We start from the raw sequence: 18,456 nt of genomic DNA on the forward strand, positions 1-18,456 counted from the left end.
TCTCCCTCACTCAATCCACGATAGGGTCTTTGTCATCTGAGTGCACCTTGAAAACATTGGCGAGATTGATGGTATCCCTATATCCATTGCCTTTTATGCCCATACATATGTGCTGCGCCTTTAACCTCAAATTGTAATGGACATACACTAGGTAGTTAAGGTGTTTCAAACCTAATATATTTCTTCTTTTTGAATGGATTAAGGAAAAGATGCTCTAGTTCCTTTCGCATACAGATGCAAAACATGTCTGGGCTAGGACCTTGATTACCACTCACCTCAAGTTCTCTGTTGTTCCCCCATAGAAAATGCATCGTTCAGTTGCATTGTTACAGAAAAGATGAAATAATTGGATTTCTAATGTCATTAAATCTTTTTCACTTGGTCCATCATCTTCACCATTTCCCAATTTGTCTCTAGGATTCATAAGATGCAATGATAGCCTGTGCTTGTCTACCTCCCTGGGTGCTAGACCCTCTCCATTCAGACCACTCCTCAGATGCAAACATAAATCCAAGTCTAGATTTCTAAGTCTAGATTTTTTACTCTCAAAGCTCTTTAAAGCAAATATAGTTAGTGGTGAATCTGGTAAACCCTTGTCGAACTTGGTCTCCCCCACATTTCTTCCTCAACAAATTCATAGCATAACCATGATCTTAAAACAAAGTTTGTCATTTGCATTGCCTTATCATCCCTACAAAATCCTGATCTTGCCAATGTCCTTCAATATGATATCAATGCAACAGGCAGCACATGGTGTCCAAAAAATGTTTTATTTCTTATTTCCCATCTCTTTTCCACAACCTTCTTGAAGTTAAACCATAACTCTCCTAGAATGGCCTTATCTCAGCAACATAGTCATCAACCCTAGCCTTTTGTTGTGGCAAATATACATTAATGGTCTTATACGGTGTGTTTCCATTACGACCTAGGACACCCTAAACAATGGCGTCATCATAGTTTGATACTGGGGTCCTGTGCAATGTTTGTTAGGATGGTGTTGTAGAACATCCACTTTACAATTGACTCCTTAACCATCCGTTGTAGAATATCCACTTTACAATTGACTCCTTAACCATCCACTCTAATTTTCTTCCAACCCCGCTTGATTTTGGGCTGCTTTGCCCTTTTTTCCTAAACACTTGCAGATCTTACTATACCACAGAATCAACTTGTGAAGGAACATATTGTTGTGGGGCTCTCTGACTCTTTGTTCTAAGGGTTTGCGTAGCCATGAAACATCACCTGACCTAGATGCTCCTGCTTTTCCAACTCTATAGGTATCAGCTCCTATGCTATCTCTACCCCTCTCTTGCTCCCCAGCCAATGATGCGCTACTCCTTGCAATTACCTTGCACAAATTCCTAGCGTGTGGTATTATCTCTATGTCACCAGGCATAAATATGGGTTCATCATCAGCATCACTCCATTTTAAAGGCCTCAATACCTCTTGTAGTGCATTCTCACTCTCTCTGATGTAAACAAGCCCGCCCCGGGCCGAACCAGCAATTTGGGCCCTAGAGCAAAGCCCATTGGCACACCAAGTGGGCTAGCTGAACCCAACCATGGGTAGTCTGGTCATTTCCCTACTTCTTTTGGTTACTAATTTGGTTAAGTAAATTTTTTAAATATTTTTGGGAGTCGATATCTAATTTTATATTTTTAATTGAGTTAGTATAGAGAGTCCTAATTTGAGATGGAGTCCCAATTGGAATCAATTATAAAGTGAGATTCCCTTTTCGTAATTGCTTCATATTTTTGCAAGTTTTTTTCTTTAAGATTCTTTTTTGGTGGTTCCTTAGTTATAGAGGGATCCTAGCCTAGAAAAGGATTACCCAATTGAGTCAAGTTAGGTTTTCAAGTTCAAGATTGCTTCAAAGCATGACTCTATCTGGGTCTCTTGGGTATATTCTTACATTCTCAAACAGAATTCCTTTTGGATTGCTCCCTGCCCTTCGAACCCTTCTTGGATCTGGAGGAAGATCCTTCTCCTTCGTCCCCATGCTCTCTCCGCCATCTCTATCTAAGTCTCGCGTGGCTCCTCTACCCTTTTCTGCCTTTGACCCTTGGCATCCTTTGGGCATTCTCTTCACCCTCCTTGGTCCTCGCACAATCTATGAGACCCGTATTCCCAAGACTGCTACCCTTGACACTTTCATCTCCCGGGAGGGGGCCTGGTCCCCTCTCCCCCACCCTAGTGTCACACATGTCTGGAAATGCGCTCCCCCATCCTTAACCATCCTCGTGATACCACCATTTGGTCCCCTTCGCCTTCCAAATCCTTTTCTACTTCCTCCGCTTGGAACCTCCTCCGCTCCCCTCACCCTTTGTTCCTTGGTCCCATCTGGTTTGGTTCAAAGGTTACATCCCCCAGCATTCCCTCACCCTTTGGAGAGCTCACAACCTTGCTCTTCCTACCCAATCCTTCCTCATCAACCGCCATATCTCCGCCAACCCTAGTTGTGCCCTTTGCTGGAATGGTTCTGAGGATATCGACCACCTTTTCTTCTCCTGCCCCTTTTCCCGTCCCCTTTGGGATAAAGCCCTTGCTTCCATTTGGCCCCGCTCGAGACGCTCACAAGGGTTTGTTCGTGATTGGTCGTGGATCTTGAGAAACTTCTCCGGCCGCTCCATTTGCAATCACCTAGGCAAGCTTGTCTTTTGTGCCGCCATCCATCACATTTGGTGGGAGCGCAATATTAGAAGATGGACCAACAAATCCCGATCCTTTGACATGATTTGAAAAACCATCTTCTTTGATGTTTCTTCGAGACTTCTTTACCTTCCCCATCCCCCTGTTGCCAACAACCCCAGAAATAGGTTCATTGTTAGTTTCTGGGGTCTCAGCTGCTCTCTCATCTCCCCCCCCCTTCTTAATTGGCTCCTTTGTAATTCCTTTGTGTTGCTCGTTGTCTTAATATATTATTTATTCATCCAAAGAAAAAAAGTCGTAAATCTTTTCTCTTAAAGTGTATGGCTATTTAAAGCCCCACCTCTTTGTAAGGAACTAGGTTGAAATTGATGATAAAATTCTGAATTTGGAGGCCAATAAGGTAGTGGTCTTCTTGGAAGGGCCACGGAGGGGAGGATTTGAGTGATCTTCTTCTTCAAGCTCAACCCTATTTCTTCGATTGCCAGCATTAAGTCAACCAGTCCAGCAGCAGCCTACCCTCTCCATGTAAGGTATAGCAACCTCAGCCCCTTGCCATCCCTATTCCATCCCCTCCTCTCTCCTCTCTAGCCCACCGCAACACCCCTACCCCTCCATGCTCCATCGTAGACCACCCAGCACCCTCCCTTACCCTACGAGAACCCTAGAAACCATTCCCCACCGCTCACAAACCCTGCGGCATTCTTCCCTAGCTCCTCTTCCTCCCACCCCTATTTCCCCCCCATTCTGATTTTGCGGCAGCTTTGGAATTTCAGAACAGAAAAGGAAGTAAGAAAAGAGAAAAGGAAAAGAAGAATGAAGAAAAGAAAGAAAGGAAAAAATAGGAGAAGAAAAGAAAGATCAAGAAAGAAAGGAATGAGCCCAAAACGCTTCCAAGAGACCCAAGAAACCTAACCAGGATCATCCCAAAACCTCATGACAGCCCATATCTTTTCCTAATCCAACCGTAAACCTCCCTAACCTTATCTGGAGGCTTCCCATTCCATCCTAGGATAAGTCTGCTATCTCTAACACATCTCATATTTCTTGTTAAAACCCCAAATTACTTTCTCCCCAATATCTTTCAAAAATAGAAGGGAAAGAGCTTGGGCATGTATGTGCTCTTAGTTAGGAAAACTTTTCTAAACTGAGTAACAGTAAAAAGGGAAAATTACATATTGCATAGAATATTTCAAAATCTACTAAAAATGAAACTATCTTAGGGAATTATTTGTAAACCAAGTAATAAGTAAACCAAGAAGTAACCAAAATAAAAAGTGAATAAAATATAAAACAAAAAAAATAGATTTAACACTCCCCAAGTTGGAGTATACATATAAAAACATATCAAAGGCTTCAACTTGGAATAACAAGAACATATCGTTGATACACTTCTGCATAGAAAAGCCTTTGATAAAAAGTGTCAAACAGAGAAGAAGAAGAAGAATGACAAGCAAAGAAACTTCTCAGATCTTGGATGCGAAGAAGAATCTACAGATCGAGCAACGAGCACTTAAAAAACTATAGATCTCTCAACGAGCCCAGATCAGAGATGCAAATCACACAAGAACTCAAAAATCTCAAAATCTCAAAATGAAGCACAAACTTTTTTTGGCGGAGTTAGCAGGCATTGCCATAGTAAACCATGGACAATAGAGAAAACTCATACAAACAGCTGCCTCAAACCGAAGCAAGAACTAAGATCCAATCGTCAAATCTTTTAAGAAAACTCCAATAGAAGCTCAGAAAACTGAAAAGGAAGTGATGATTTTTTGTTTTTTTTAATCTTCATGGGAACCCTGGTTCATTGAATGGTTTATCATCTTTATTCAACTGGGTTCCATTCTTCTAACTGAAAACCTAAACGAGTCTTAAACCAGCAATGGATTATTGGTCAGATTTCATGTTAGAAATCACACTATGAGAATCAAACCGGATGCGAGATTGAAAAAGAAAACAAGGAAGAAGAAGAAGAAGAAGAAGGGAGAGAGCTCATGCATGTATGTTGGCTCTCCCCTAGTACTTTATTTATAATGTAAGACCCAATCTCAGTTAGGAAAACTTTCGTAGACTGAGTTGCAGGAAAGAGGAAAATTACATATTGCATATGATCTCCCAAAACCTACTAAAAATAAAATTATTTTAGGGAATTACTTGTCAACCAAGCAATAAGAAAATTAGGAAGTAACCAAAATATAAAGTAGCAAAAATTAGAAACCTAATCTAAAATAGAAAGTGATATTTGAACACATTTCAATCCTATTGTTGGGAGATTCAATCTACGTCAATCATGTGTTTGTCAGTATTGTTGTCAAGTTTCCCCTTGATTTGAGCAAGATCTGACTCAAAATGGTGAAATTTCTTCCAAAATCATTTTGGCCTTTGGTTTCATCTAGGCGACCTCGAGATTTCTGAAATCTTGTGATATCTTGGCGAGATTCCAACTATTCTCTCAAACCTTCTCTGGTACCAACTTGTAGGCATATTCCACTGCAATTGTATATCAATGAGAGTAGGGGAGCATGGGAAGAAAGGTAGGAAGAAGGAAGCAAAGATAGGGAAGAGACTAGGGTTCAAGAGTGACTGTTGGAGAGGATAATGTGCCTCATCTTTTCTGTTTAATTTATTTTAATGATTGCAAATTGCATAGATGTCGGATGTATAGTATAACCTCACGAGACCAGAATACAAGAAATTCCTTGAAAGCCCTTTCAACAATATTCCTGCAGACAATATCATTAGACTCCCACTAAATGTAGAAGAGATGAGGATGTTGACATTGATGTGTGGCAAAATTGGGAAAAATATTGTAAAGAATGACCATATTACTGCTGAGTTAGGCGTAGCACCACCACATGATAAGCTACAAGAGATACATGTGAGGTGGAATGGCTATGTTCAATAGAGGTCTTGAGATGCTTATGCTCAGACGAGGGATTTGATTTATATTGAAGGACTAATAGAGCCTGGGGCAGGACTAAATAAATTCTTTGACTGCAGTTTTATTTACTCAACTGACATATAGTAACTTTTTCACTATTGAGTGTTGACAATAACTTAGGCAAACAAAAAATGAATAAAGGTCCAAAAGTAGGTGATGGACAGGACATTTCACAATCTACTGCATACCTTTGCATTTCCCTAATCAATGACAAGTTCGCATAAATCTGCTTGTATCATGTAATCTTCATTGCCATCTTACAAACATTTCTTCATTGCAGCGTCTAGAATTCCTTGGGGACTCGGTGTTAGATTACCTCATCACCAAATACTTTTATGAGGAATATCCCAATATATTCCCAGGACTGCTAACTGACCTGAGGTCTGCTAGTGTAAACAATGAATGCTATGCATGTGCAGTGCTTAAGGCTGGATTGCACAAATATGTTCGTCATGCATCGCCACACCTTCATAATCAGATTACATCTGCAGTCAACAATTTTGAGAACTCATGTTCGGGTTCAACTTTTGGCTGGGATTCGGAGACAGACCTTACAAAGGCAAGATAATTCATTTCTTTATTATCATTCCTCAAACTGCATAGAATCACTCTAGATTTGCACCTTGCCCCCCCCCCCCCACAAAAAAAAAAAAAAATCACTGTAGATGCATATCATGGATTTTTGTATATGTTTTCAGATCTGTACTCTGTGTTTCTTTGTTCTACTTCTCCAATCTCCTACTGGTTTGCCAACTTGATGTAACCCAATGTCTAGCTGGTCTTCAGGATCCTCTGTTAAATAGAATCAGCTAATAAATGGGCTATCAGAGGGTTAGGATTTTATTTATGACTTGGGTTTGGGTGAAGAAAGGGAAAATTTTGGGTTGTGTGATGATTGGAAAGTTATGGGTTTCCTATGGGATGATTTTGGAGAGGAACTTTTGGCTAAGTTTAGGTTAACAAACTTAAATGGGAATGATGTTAGGATTTTAACATACCTTAAGATGGGGCTGGTGGATTGAGACAAGGTTTTAACAAACCCTAAGGGATAGGGAAGTTTGGAGCAAAAGCAATTCTACTTGAGGGATGGGATGGGTAAGGGTTTAACAATTAGGAAATGGGTTCAAGAATCTTGATCTTGCCTCATCCTTTCTTTATTCTTTCTTTTTTTCTTTTTCCTTTCCCTTCTTTGAGAAAATTGCAATTATACCCCTCATTTGCAAACAATTACATTTATACCCCTTGGTATTTATTCTCTTACATTTATACCCTTTGTGTTTTGAATTATATAAGAGCCCTGCCCTTACTATTAGAATAAATGGGTTAAGTGATGAATCAGCATGTATAAGTATTTTCGAACTTCCCAATATTATCCTTCTTTATTTCAAACCCGTAAAGAAAGGCATATTCTAGCCGTAGAACTTCAGAGTTTTTCATATTCAAACACATCTTAACTCCTTGATAAAGCAGATTTTTCTAAGCAGTTTCCTAAAAAGAAGTCGATTTACCCTAAAAATTGACTGATTCTTACTTATATTTTTTATTTTTCTAAAACTTAGATTAAGATTCAATCCAGGTAAATATGACTTTTTAATGTTTAAAACTAATGGTGTTAGGCACAAGGGGACATTTGTAATAGAGTAAATTCCAAGGGTGTAAACGTAATTGTTTGCAAAGTAAATGTAATTTGCTGTTTTTCTTTTCTTTCTTTCCTTCCTTTCTTTCTTCTCTAAGGCTCCCGCAAGATCAAGAAAGGGCAAGAGGAAGGGGGAAATGGAAAGGAGGGGCAGGGGAGGGTTGCCGCAGGTTTGGGATGGGTGGGAAAGGTTTCTTGGTGATGCCACAGGGTAGGGTAGGGGCGGTCTGTGATGGAAGGGGAAGGGGTGGAGAGGTCCTCCAGTGGAGGGAGGGAGGGTGGGGAAGTCTTTGCGTGGACTAGGGAAGGAGGAGAGGGCTGGGATGCACTTACTGGTTAGGACTTAGAGGCAGAGGTGATCCTAAGAACAATGCTGGAATTTCAGAAAACTATTCAGCCTAGGTCATGTGGTAGCTTCCCGTGACTCTATGCCTTCAATTTGTATTAATCTTCAACAGAATTTTTCACAAGGTGGCGAGGGGCCATAAATAGCCTTAAAATAAAGAAAGTAGACCTGGACTCCATCTTGAAAACGCAATTGGGCTCAACTACTTGTAGCCATAAAAAGATCTTCAAAACACTTGTAAATTATTAACTACTTGCCAACTAGGACCACAATAATAACAAAATAAAATACTAATTATCTAGAAGGAATCTTGCAAATAGATCTAAGACTCCCAATTATCTTAACCATGACATAAACAATTAAAATCTTGCAAATAGAATCAACTAAGATTCCCAATTATCTTGACCATGCCATAAACAATTAAAGAAAATAAATAACTCTTGACTCCTTATGGGGCAGGGAAGCTAACTGTACTTAGGACACCTCGGCATGAAAAATTGCCAAGTAAGTCTTAGGTCATTCACCCAGCCTTGGTAGCTACAATCCAAGGAGGTAGTTTTAGGCCCAATTTATGGGCCTTCATTTCCTGCTGACCCTGGTTACATCCAAGGTGCAAAATTTCACTCATCATCATTACTTCACTCATTAACATCAAAGTTTATAGACAATCATAATTAGTTAATTCTTTTGATGATTTGGGTGGAATGTCATCATTGGAGCTCATTGTACCATTACCATCAGCCACAACGCCATGGAATGATTCTTTTAGTTCTTCTTTATGTTGCAAGGGGCTTTCTTTAATCGCTTTGCATGTATTGTTTCTAAAAATTAATTGTAACAAAATAATTATCTAGAATAGTTCAACCTTAAACTAAAAAATTTAAGTTTAATAACCTATGTTGAGTTAATAACTTTATGAAAGCATCTTAACGTTCTTCGCGAGGTGGATCCGCTGTTCCTAAAGATGGATTCCAATCCTAACCGCTGGTCCTATTCTTCAAACACACATGCAGCCCACATAGCTTTCAACTAGTTCCATCTATTTTTGAGTTGTATGTGTAATTGCTTCTCACAAATTTTTATTTATTTTTTTCTTTTTTATGTCTTTCTATTTTAGTCTGTCGGGCCATTTGTCTTTTGTGAATGATGTATTCAGCTTGCATCCTTTTTGAGAAAACTCAATTCCAATATCAATTAGTAACTTTATGCTTTCATCAGTCCAGCAATATTACTCTTTCATACTCTTCCCATCATTCTTTGTTCATACTTCATTTCCATTTTTACCATCCATCTGGAAGAAACATAAGTTTAAATAAATGAAAAAGAAATGTAAGCATGCAACACACATAAAGCATAAAGAAATCAAAGAGCACTCACTAGCCAGCTCTCTTGCTAATAGGGTTTTTATAGTGTTTCTCTAACCATAGTTGATATTCGTTACATCTCGCCCTTTGGCGACAATGGCCGAGATACCAAAATTTCAGCAAAATTTTGGTTTTTTTTATTTTTTATTTATTTAGATCCCAATTTTTCGTGGGTTTTTGGGTTATTTTGGCTTGGTTTTAATTTCAAGCCTAATTTAAGGCCAACAAGCACACTGGGAGTGTTATTTTTGTCCTAAAACCCAATCCAAAATGGTGTTCTTGATTAGCACATGCCTGATTGTATGCGAGCAAAACTGGAAGTCTGAAACATGAATTTTAACAAATGTAAATATAGATATTATACAAAACAAGTGTAGAAGTCAACAGTCAATAATACACAGTTTTGAAGAAGAAGAAGAAGTACAAGTGTAGAAGTCAACAGTCAATAATACACAGTTAAAACAATAGGTAGCATCATTCAATAATACACAGTTAAAACAATAGGTAGCATCATCCACATATATAGCAAGAAGAAGAAGAAGAAGAAGAAGAAGAAGAAGAAGAAGAAGAAGAAGTACAAGTGTAGAAGTCACAAATCAGACCTAATAACCTACTTTGCCCAGCTAAAACAATAGGTAGCATCATTCAATAATACACAGTTAAAACAATAGGTAGCATCATCCACATATATAGCAAACCCATCTTAAAGAAAGAGTCGTAAGGACTGTTGTCACACAGGCGGTCGGCACTCAAATTAATTTCAACATCATTTGTGGTATCGTAACTGAGTACGCAACTTGTACTAGTACTGGACTACTAGTGGCCCTGATGGATATCCAAAGATGGTCTCCACAAATGATCTGCCTGATCTATCCCCATATCCATATACAATCATATATCAACAAATGAGCCACCATACGCACTCGAACCAGCAGATGAGTAAGCATATGTAACTTGGATTAGTGTTATCCCGTCCCTTCACAGCAGCATCTACTCTAAAGGACCCAAATTCGTCCCTGTAAACAATTGTAATAATGGTTAGCTAAATTCTTTGTAAATTCAAATGCAAAACCTAAGTCCTAATTCCCTACTATCTCACCTCATCATTACATAAGGACTAGAGCATTGAATCCGGCTCCAACTTCGCTGCCACAACCATCACTACCTCAATGAGCTCCTTCTTTAACCACAAACGGTTATTGTACTAGTATTAGGGGTTAAGGTAGGCTGCACAATTTAAAAACTCAAAATTAGATATAAGATCGTTAATATCGATTGAATGAATTAACAACAAATTGCATATTTACTTACTAGCATTATGCAATGCATGCATAAGATCTGCAATCCAGCGATCACTGATGATGTCCAGAAAGTGCTTGCAGCCTCTTGGATTTGAGTGATGTATGGCTTTCCTTATTGCCTCAATAGGTGCGTACAAGTGGGGCATAATAGGCCCCTTCATAGAAGATTCCACCATATGTAGGACCTTTATAATAAGGTCCCTAGTCTTCGCACTATCACCACCTATCTCTAGAACTCATTTGATGATACTATACCCTGTGTTGTGTGTCAGTCGGAGTCCTGCACCCTGTCTAATCAAACCAAGCCTAAGGTGCAAACATGGATCTCAACCCCGTTCTATTCTTGTATATACTCTTTAAGGCGACGTAGTTCGTGCAAACCTCATGACATTGGGTCACACTAAGTCAACCCTACTTGTCTGCCTCATCATCTGAAGAGTGTAGCCATGATTATATATAAAATTCATGATACTATCACCACCTATCTCAAAAGCTCATTTGATGATATTATACCCTGTGTTGTGTGTCAGTCGGAGTCCTGCACCCTCCTGTCTAATCAAACCAAGCCTAAGGTGCAAACATGGATCTCAACCCCGTTCTATTCTTGTATATACTCTTTAAGGCGACGTAGTTCGTGGCAAACCTCATGACACTGGGTGATGGGTCACACTAAGTCAACCCTACTTGTCTGTCTCATCATCTGAAGAGTGTAGCCATGATTATATATAAAATTCATGACCTGTCCAAACCTGTCCATGCTCTCCACAATCTAGATGTTCTCAATGTCCCTCAACATGAGGTTGATACAATCGACCGCACATGGTGTCCAAAATAAATTGTACTCCATAGACTACATCAACTCACTAGCCTTTTTGAAATTGGAGCCTTTGGCTGTCATGATCTGTACCACATTCCTCGAATCCACCTCCACCACATCCTGAAGAAGTCCATAGATGTACCTATGGTCTCTTACCTGCCTGGATGCATCCGCAGGTTTCAAGAAGATGGTCCTCCTATTGTAATACACCATAAAATTGATGATGCACATTTTTGTCGAACCAGTCCATTGATCAAGCATTTGTTTATCACCTTATGAGGGTTGGGCCATGGTAACGAGGACCTTCTTCTGTGATTGTGTCAATCATGACTAATAATACGCCCCTGTGCTGTTTTGCTGGAATGTTATTATAAAGCATTCACTTTGCCATTACTTCCTTCACCTTCCCTTTATGTTCTTCCATTCACCTGATAATAATGGGTTGCTTTGCCCCCTTCTTCCTGGAAACATCAGAATCATGCTATATTATAACATCTTGTCGCTGTGGAAATCCTGTTGAAGGAAAAGTTGCACCCCTCTGCCTCCATGACCTCATGCTGAAAACACCACCTGACCCAGATGGTTTAGCCCCTATAGCTCTAGAGGGACTTGCTTCTGATGGTGCGATGCCTTTCTCTCTTCCATTGCCCACCTCAACTCACTCGCCTCCTACTCTCTATGTACATCAACGGGATCAGCATCGTCATCACTATCCAGAACCAAAGGGGCATGCAAAAGACCCCTCATCGCCTCATCTAGTGCTTTAGCCACTTTGCATGTCTTCTTTCCTCTTCCCTGCCCCTTTTCTAACTCTTTGGCTGCTTTCACAACTTATGCTAAAATATTGTTGCACATCTAAACATCCTTTGAACTACCTTGAACTTACAAATGATACCTCCCAAAAGCTTCCAGGCGCAGAAATTTCACTGTCTTTGCTTTATTATTGTCAATCAGCGTGCAGTACTGCCACGCAGGGTCACCCATCACCCCCTCACTCTGAGAGCAGCAATTTGTGCCTGCTTTTTGCCCTTTGGCTATGAACCACCCTCCGCCTACCTCTGTGACTGTGAACCACCCTCCCCCTACCTCATGAATGTGATCCTGATAGCCTCACACTCCCAGACTTGATCATTATTGCATACAAAATGATTGCATAAGTCACTGAACAACCTCAAAAATAATTTTTTTCTAGAAAAGAAATAATCATGTCCCTAGCTAGTAACTTTTCCCTTGCCTATGTATTTTTTTAATATAAAATGTTTTTTAAAATTTTTCTTAAGAGAAAATTGGCTGTCCATACCAAACCGACGATGAACCATATGAACAACACTTCAAAAACACATAGAAAGCCATTCCCTATTTTTCTATAATTTTCAAAACCTTTTTCTGTGTTTTCCCTATTTATCAATAATTATTTCTTTCTTTTATAAATATTTTTAAAAATAAAATTATAATTTTTTGTGTGGTAAAGTATTTCTACTCCTGAGACCATAGATTGGCCCATGAAGTTCAACATATATTTATTCCATCACCATATAAGACACATAGCATGTATTTTTTTTACATTTTATCTATAGAAAAATACATGTTTTGACACCCAAGATGTGAAAAGAATAAATAAATAAATAATTAAAAATAAAAATAAAAAGAATTCAAAACTGTGAACTTGTAGATTCACCCATGATGTTCAACATGTATTATTTACATACCCATTTGACAACTTTCTAATGTGTATTTTGAAAAAAAAAAATCTAGTTTGGAGAAGAATGGTGTACCTCTAAGATAAAAACTCCAAGAACTGAGAAACATCGTTGAATCTATGATATGCACACGTTTGTCAGCAATATCCATGCAAGAACACACAAAAATGATGAAGATCGACTCCAAGATTGCAAAAATCAAAGGTAGACTAGAGGAAATCAGATGATGTGAACAGGGTTAACCCCCCTGGCCAAACCTTAAACTGGGTATTTTGGTCAAACCAGCCCTAAATAATTGCTGGTTTTTATTTTCAGAATTTTCTCTTATTTTCTGAAGAGTTCCAATCAGTTAGGAAGCCCAATTTGAGTTAAGTAAGAGTCCTTGAGTCTTTAGTTCCTTTTAATTCCAGCACATGTCAATTAGTGTTTTAATTAAATAGAGTTTAGCATGTGTCAATTAGAGTCCATTAGATCATTTATTGTTTATCCAGTTGAGATTAATGTGGTGGGATTATAATATATATGAAGGAAACCCACTTAGAGTCAGGGTCTTTTAGTAGGCTATAAGTAGCCTATTCTTTCTTTGTGTTCCTAAAGTCTGATTATTAAATTTTAATACTGAGTCTGGAGGACTGTGCTTCCTATTTGAGGGGGCCACGGAAAATTTACAACAAAATTCTTCCAGAACGGCAACCTACTGTATATAGCACTATTCTTCAGAAATTCCAGCAGGCTTTTAAAGGTTTCCAAGTAAATACAGCAATCCCAGCCCCTTCCCCCTTCTCCCCTCCCATCGCAAGGCACCCTCCCCTACACCCTCCACACCTCTTGGCCCTCTCTCTGCCTCTTCTTCCTTGCGGCTGAATCAGAAAACAGAGAGGAAGAAAAACAGAAAAAAGAAAAGAAGGAAAAAGAAAGGGAGAAAAAAAAAAAAAAAAAAAAAAAAAGAAAGACAGGAAAAGAAAGGAAAAAAAAGGAAGATAAATGAAGAAATAGAAGAGATCCTTTTCTCTCCTCAAACCCAATTCTACTTTGAACCCGAATTCCCTTCCATCCCATATTGATTCCCTATTACTAAATAGACCATCCCATCTAGGTTTTCACTTTCCCATGTAATTAAAATTGATCCTTTTCATCCCAAATCTTTTCCCTTTCAGCCCATATCCCTCCTAATATATTCCAACAACTTTCTAGGATATCCATAGGCATCCCATTATATTTTTAAAGATATTTGCTGGAAGATTGAGGGCAAACCCTTAATTTTAGGGAACTCTTCCAAGAAACCCTAACCCAAAAATAGGGTTTACATCAATTGGTATCAAAGCTTCTGTTTCCAGCAAGTCCTCGTAAGCCATACTAGAGCAACAGACTCAGAGTTACAGATAAAGTAGAGGTAGCCATAAGACTGGAGGAACCAACTACAGATTACGTCCAGTCTCACCATTGTATCTACAGAGGGGTACCATAACCGTAAAAACCTCTAGAGATGTTTAAGTTGGGAATTTATGAAGGTGTCCATGATCTTCAAATTTTCGATGAGTGGCTATATGATCTAGACAAGTGTTTTGACGGGCACTACTTATCAAAGTTTGGTAAGATGAGGCTAGCATGTGATCAATTGGTGGGATATGCCCGTGAACAATGTGACCATAAAAGGAGGTGAATGAGGTATGAAGATAATGAACCCAACTGCCATTTATTTTTCCCACAAGAACATTAATCTAAGTGGCACCAACCACCCTACTCTCTCTCCAACAATGACACCACAACAAGTTCACAAAATCTTATGGAAGAAACCAGGAGGACTTGTACAAAGGAGCAAGGTATAATCATATCAGCAAAATTAGGTATGAGAATCCATTGCTTGAATATGTTGAAAGGTCCCATTATCACTCCCCACAACTTTGGGAGAGCTCATTGAGTCTTATTATTTTGTGACTCTGGTCAAGAGTTACACAACAATCAAGTTCTGAACTCTGAATTACAGCAAGGTTTTTGAACTGAAGTTCCTTTAATCATAGAACCCTAGCCTACCCGAACCCTTGCCAACCCTTTCTAAAACCCTAGAACCTTCAAATCAGCCAAAAACCTACAATGGTAGTGTGTTTAGACCCTAAAATAGCTGCTGTCCACTTGAAAGTTTCCTGTAATTTTCCCTAAACAGCAGGTTAAAACCCTAAATTACTGCTGATTCATTAGAAGAGGATCCTGAAGACTAGCCCTTGACTTGGGGTTAATCAGTGAGGATTGCATGTATGGGTAACTACACTCACAGGGTAGGCTAGTTCATTTATCAAACATCCCACCAATCTTTGGTACTGGGGAAAGATATATCAGCCAACCAAACTAATTTCCTAGGGATTGTTTTACACCATATAAAACTCTCTTCAAACTGCACACTTTGCTTTAAAATTTTGGAGCAGCAAAGCCAAGAGGGATTTTGATGTGAACCTAGTTTTAGGGTTAGAGTTTCTGTGGATTTTCCCTAAAACTAAGGGCTGCCCAGAATCTTCCAGCTAAGAAAACTAATTTTATAGGATGTGTAGGGTGGGTTCTAGCACTTGAAACCTTGTTTTAATGCTGATTCCAGATCTGGAGTTTAACAGTAGGGTTTGGAAACTTGGAATTTTGGGTTCAATTAGGTGGAGAATGGGCTACTGCTGCTGTTTTGTAATTTCAGACTTGGTTCTAATGGTTTTTAGAGTGTGTGTGAGGTTAGGTTGAAGTAGGGTTTAGGTCTAAAGGTTGAAGATGAATTTGAGAAATTTTAATGAAGAAGATGAAGTGCACAATTTTAAAAGAGTTAGGTCTTTGGGTTTTAGGTGGAATTAAAGGTGGCAATGAGATGAGGGACAAGATGTGATCCAGTTAAGAGGGAAAATGGGGATTGGGTGTGGGGATTAGAGACATAACAGGGGAGGCCTGCTGTTGCTGCCGAAGGGAAGAAGAAACAGAGAAAGAGGGCTGCGGGGGTTGGAGAAAGGAGGGGAGGGTTCCTAGGGCTTGCGCACAACAGGGGAGGGGCTGGGAAAGAGTTAGGGTGTTGTAGGGATGACAGGAGGGGGAGTGGGATGTCATCAGGGGTTGGGGAAGGCTGCTGCAAGGTAACAGCAGCAAAGGGGAACAGGAATGGGGTTGCACAGGGGCATGGGGAGGGGCTGGGGGTGAAGAGGAAGGGTGGGGGGATCCTTGCGTGGGTAGGGAAAAGGAGGGGGAAGGGAGCTGGGGTGTTTTCTTACTTTGTGGAGGCTTTGTGGTTGTAACGGTTGCTGGAATTTGAGAATGGTTGTTGATTGTTGAGGAAGAATGCTTCAAAATCCGCCGTGGCCCTCCCAAAGAGAACCACGACCCAGTTTCTCACAAACACCTTAATTTTATTCAATCAGACTTAAAGAATAGGTTTTAGCTTATAACCTACTAAAATGAACTAGACACTAAGTGGGATTCCTTTACAAATTAGGATCCCATCACATAATCTTGTCCATTGAAATAAAATCTAAACATCCAAAGGTCCCTAATGGACACATGCTGAAAAAAAGAATTAATTATCTTAAACTCTAATAAGCACATGCTTAAATTCTGTTTTAATTAAAACTGTAATTGCCACGTGCTAGAATTTAGAAGAACTAAGGACTCAATAACTAACTCAACTACCAAGTCAAAAGAAGACTCTTTAACCAAAATGGATTCTATAATCAAACTGGAATTATTCCAGCAACCAAATAGGGCAGAAAGTGTCCAAAATGCCCCACGTAGGGGGTTTGGCCAGCCTAGGGAGGTTTCTTAGAGCCATCTTGTGGGCGCCACTTAGGGTTTCAGCCAGGGGTCTGAATCATGTTCACATCAGCAATCTATATAAACATGGCTCTTTAAGCTCCTTGTAGAGAAAAGTATTGTTCACATCAAGTTGTTGGAGGTTCCATCATTGGTTAACTGTATAGGAGATAATTACCCTTAACAATGTTCATCTTATCAATTGTGCAGATGTTTCTTGATAGTTGATCCCATGAGTTTCGGTTAAACCTCTTGCTGCCAACCTAACCATGTATCTTGCCTCTGATCCAACAACCATCTGGTTGACCGAATAATTCTATTGTCAGATTACTAATGTAAATAAAATTAGTAGAGAAATTGCAAAGATGTAACATGGAGGAAAGAGATACAGGATTGCAGTTATGATGTCTTTCCCAGTAACAAGAGAAAGGGAGCCATCTGCCACATGAACTCTACTGATATTATGACGCTGACAATTCTTCTCGTTGTAAAATCAGTCAATTCTGCTTCTTGTTATAGAGACCCTATGTTTCAAGATGCTAAACTAGTCCTATGCTTTCTGACTTGCATGCCTACGCACACTAGTCCATGGTGCGAGAATCATTGACTATTTGTCACTGCAACCTGGTCTCATGACTTTGTGTCAATTACAGTGATGCCCTTGCTAACCCTTGCTTACATTTTACTATAACCAGGTCAAAATTTATTATTCTAGTGGACTCTCAGCCATAAGGTGATGAGATTATTATATGATCCATGCAACTAGGTTTTGGCTAATGCTTTTTTGTTGTTGTCTGCTGACAGATCAGTATATGCACATGTTATTTCGGCTCAGGTTGTTTTCAGGTTGGCAGAGAGCCTCAACACAAGCCCAACCAAATGGGCGCCGCTTCTAAACCCACTCTATATTGTTGCTCAATTTCATTGGCTGCACTTTTTTCCTTGTGTATGCTTTAAATGCAATTTTTTGTTATCTTGTTCTCTGAGTATGACGAAGATGTCTCCATATAATCCATGCAGGTGCTTGGAGATATAATGGAATCTATAGCTGGGGCAATTCTTGTTGATACTGGATATAATAGCATTGTTGTCTGGGAGAAAATACGACCTTTTCTAGAACCTATGGTGACACCAAATACTGTAAAACTCCATCCTGTGAGAGAACTGGATGAGCTATGCAGTAGAAGACATTATCCAATTAGAAAGACTCCACCACTGTTTAAGGAAGGTGCGGTTTCTGTTACAATTGAAGTTAAAGCAGAAGGCACTACTTATCAGGAAACAAAATATGGGGCAAATAAGAAGGTTGCAAAGAAACTAGCTTCCAAATCTTTACTGGAGTCCTTGAAGGCAAGTATTCCCAGTCTCTGAATTGCACAACAAAATCAGTTTCATCTCAAAAAGCCATGATGGTTAGACTTTCCTGCATTTCCATCTCCACTAAATGAACACAGGCAAAATCTCCTCTCTACTCAGCATTTGTAAATCAGTGTTTCCAGGAAATGATGGTTACTGTTAAGTTACTATCTTTTCAAAGCTCGACCTCCATTCGTTTCCAGGTAAAAACCACGTAAAAGGAATAAATTCAAGTAAATTTTGAAAATTTGCTTCTGGTTTTTACCTGTAAACAACAAGCAGAGTTTTGAGATACTGAAATATGATGTAAGCACATTGTCTTTCCCAAAAGGAAGTGCATTGTTGACAAATTTTCTATTGGAATAACATTTGAAACAAGAACAGTTCTGATTTCAGAAATATGTATGATACTTCAGGTAGTGAATTCAGTTTTTCACTTGCAATAATAGTAAGTTTCCGTTGTGGTATTAGACTAGAAGTGAAAAATAACACCAGGTGGTCATGTGGTAGGGTGGTTCCTATGCCTAGACACAAACACACCCGTTCGGCCGTTCCCTTTTAATAGTACTTGAGA

General features: G+C 39.3%; 1 protein-coding gene across 2 annotated transcripts in view; it reads left to right on the plus strand.

Annotated features, from left to right (window-relative positions):
• LOC149022020 (endoribonuclease Dicer homolog 2-like) overlaps positions 1 to 18,456 on the plus strand; it is a 63,191-nt gene extending 44,735 nt beyond the window's left edge. The window contains exons 17-18 of one of the 2 annotated variants that reach the window (XM_089150218.1): positions 5,869 to 6,147; positions 17,547 to 18,453. In XM_089150218.1, the coding sequence (XP_089006344.1) occupies positions 5,869 to 6,147; positions 17,547 to 17,897 (630 nt within the window). In that variant the 3' untranslated portion in view covers positions 17,898 to 18,453. Of the gene's footprint in view, positions 1 to 5,868; positions 6,148 to 17,546 lie in introns of both variants that reach the window. The other variant, XM_089150219.1, reaches the window with a different exon arrangement.

The sequence above is a fragment of the Hakea prostrata genome, chromosome 3, assembly GCF_041222555.1.
Source record: "Hakea prostrata isolate BN-2017 chromosome 3, UWA_Hpros_2, whole genome shotgun sequence".
NCBI lineage: Eukaryota > Viridiplantae > Streptophyta > Magnoliopsida > Proteales > Proteaceae > Hakea > Hakea prostrata.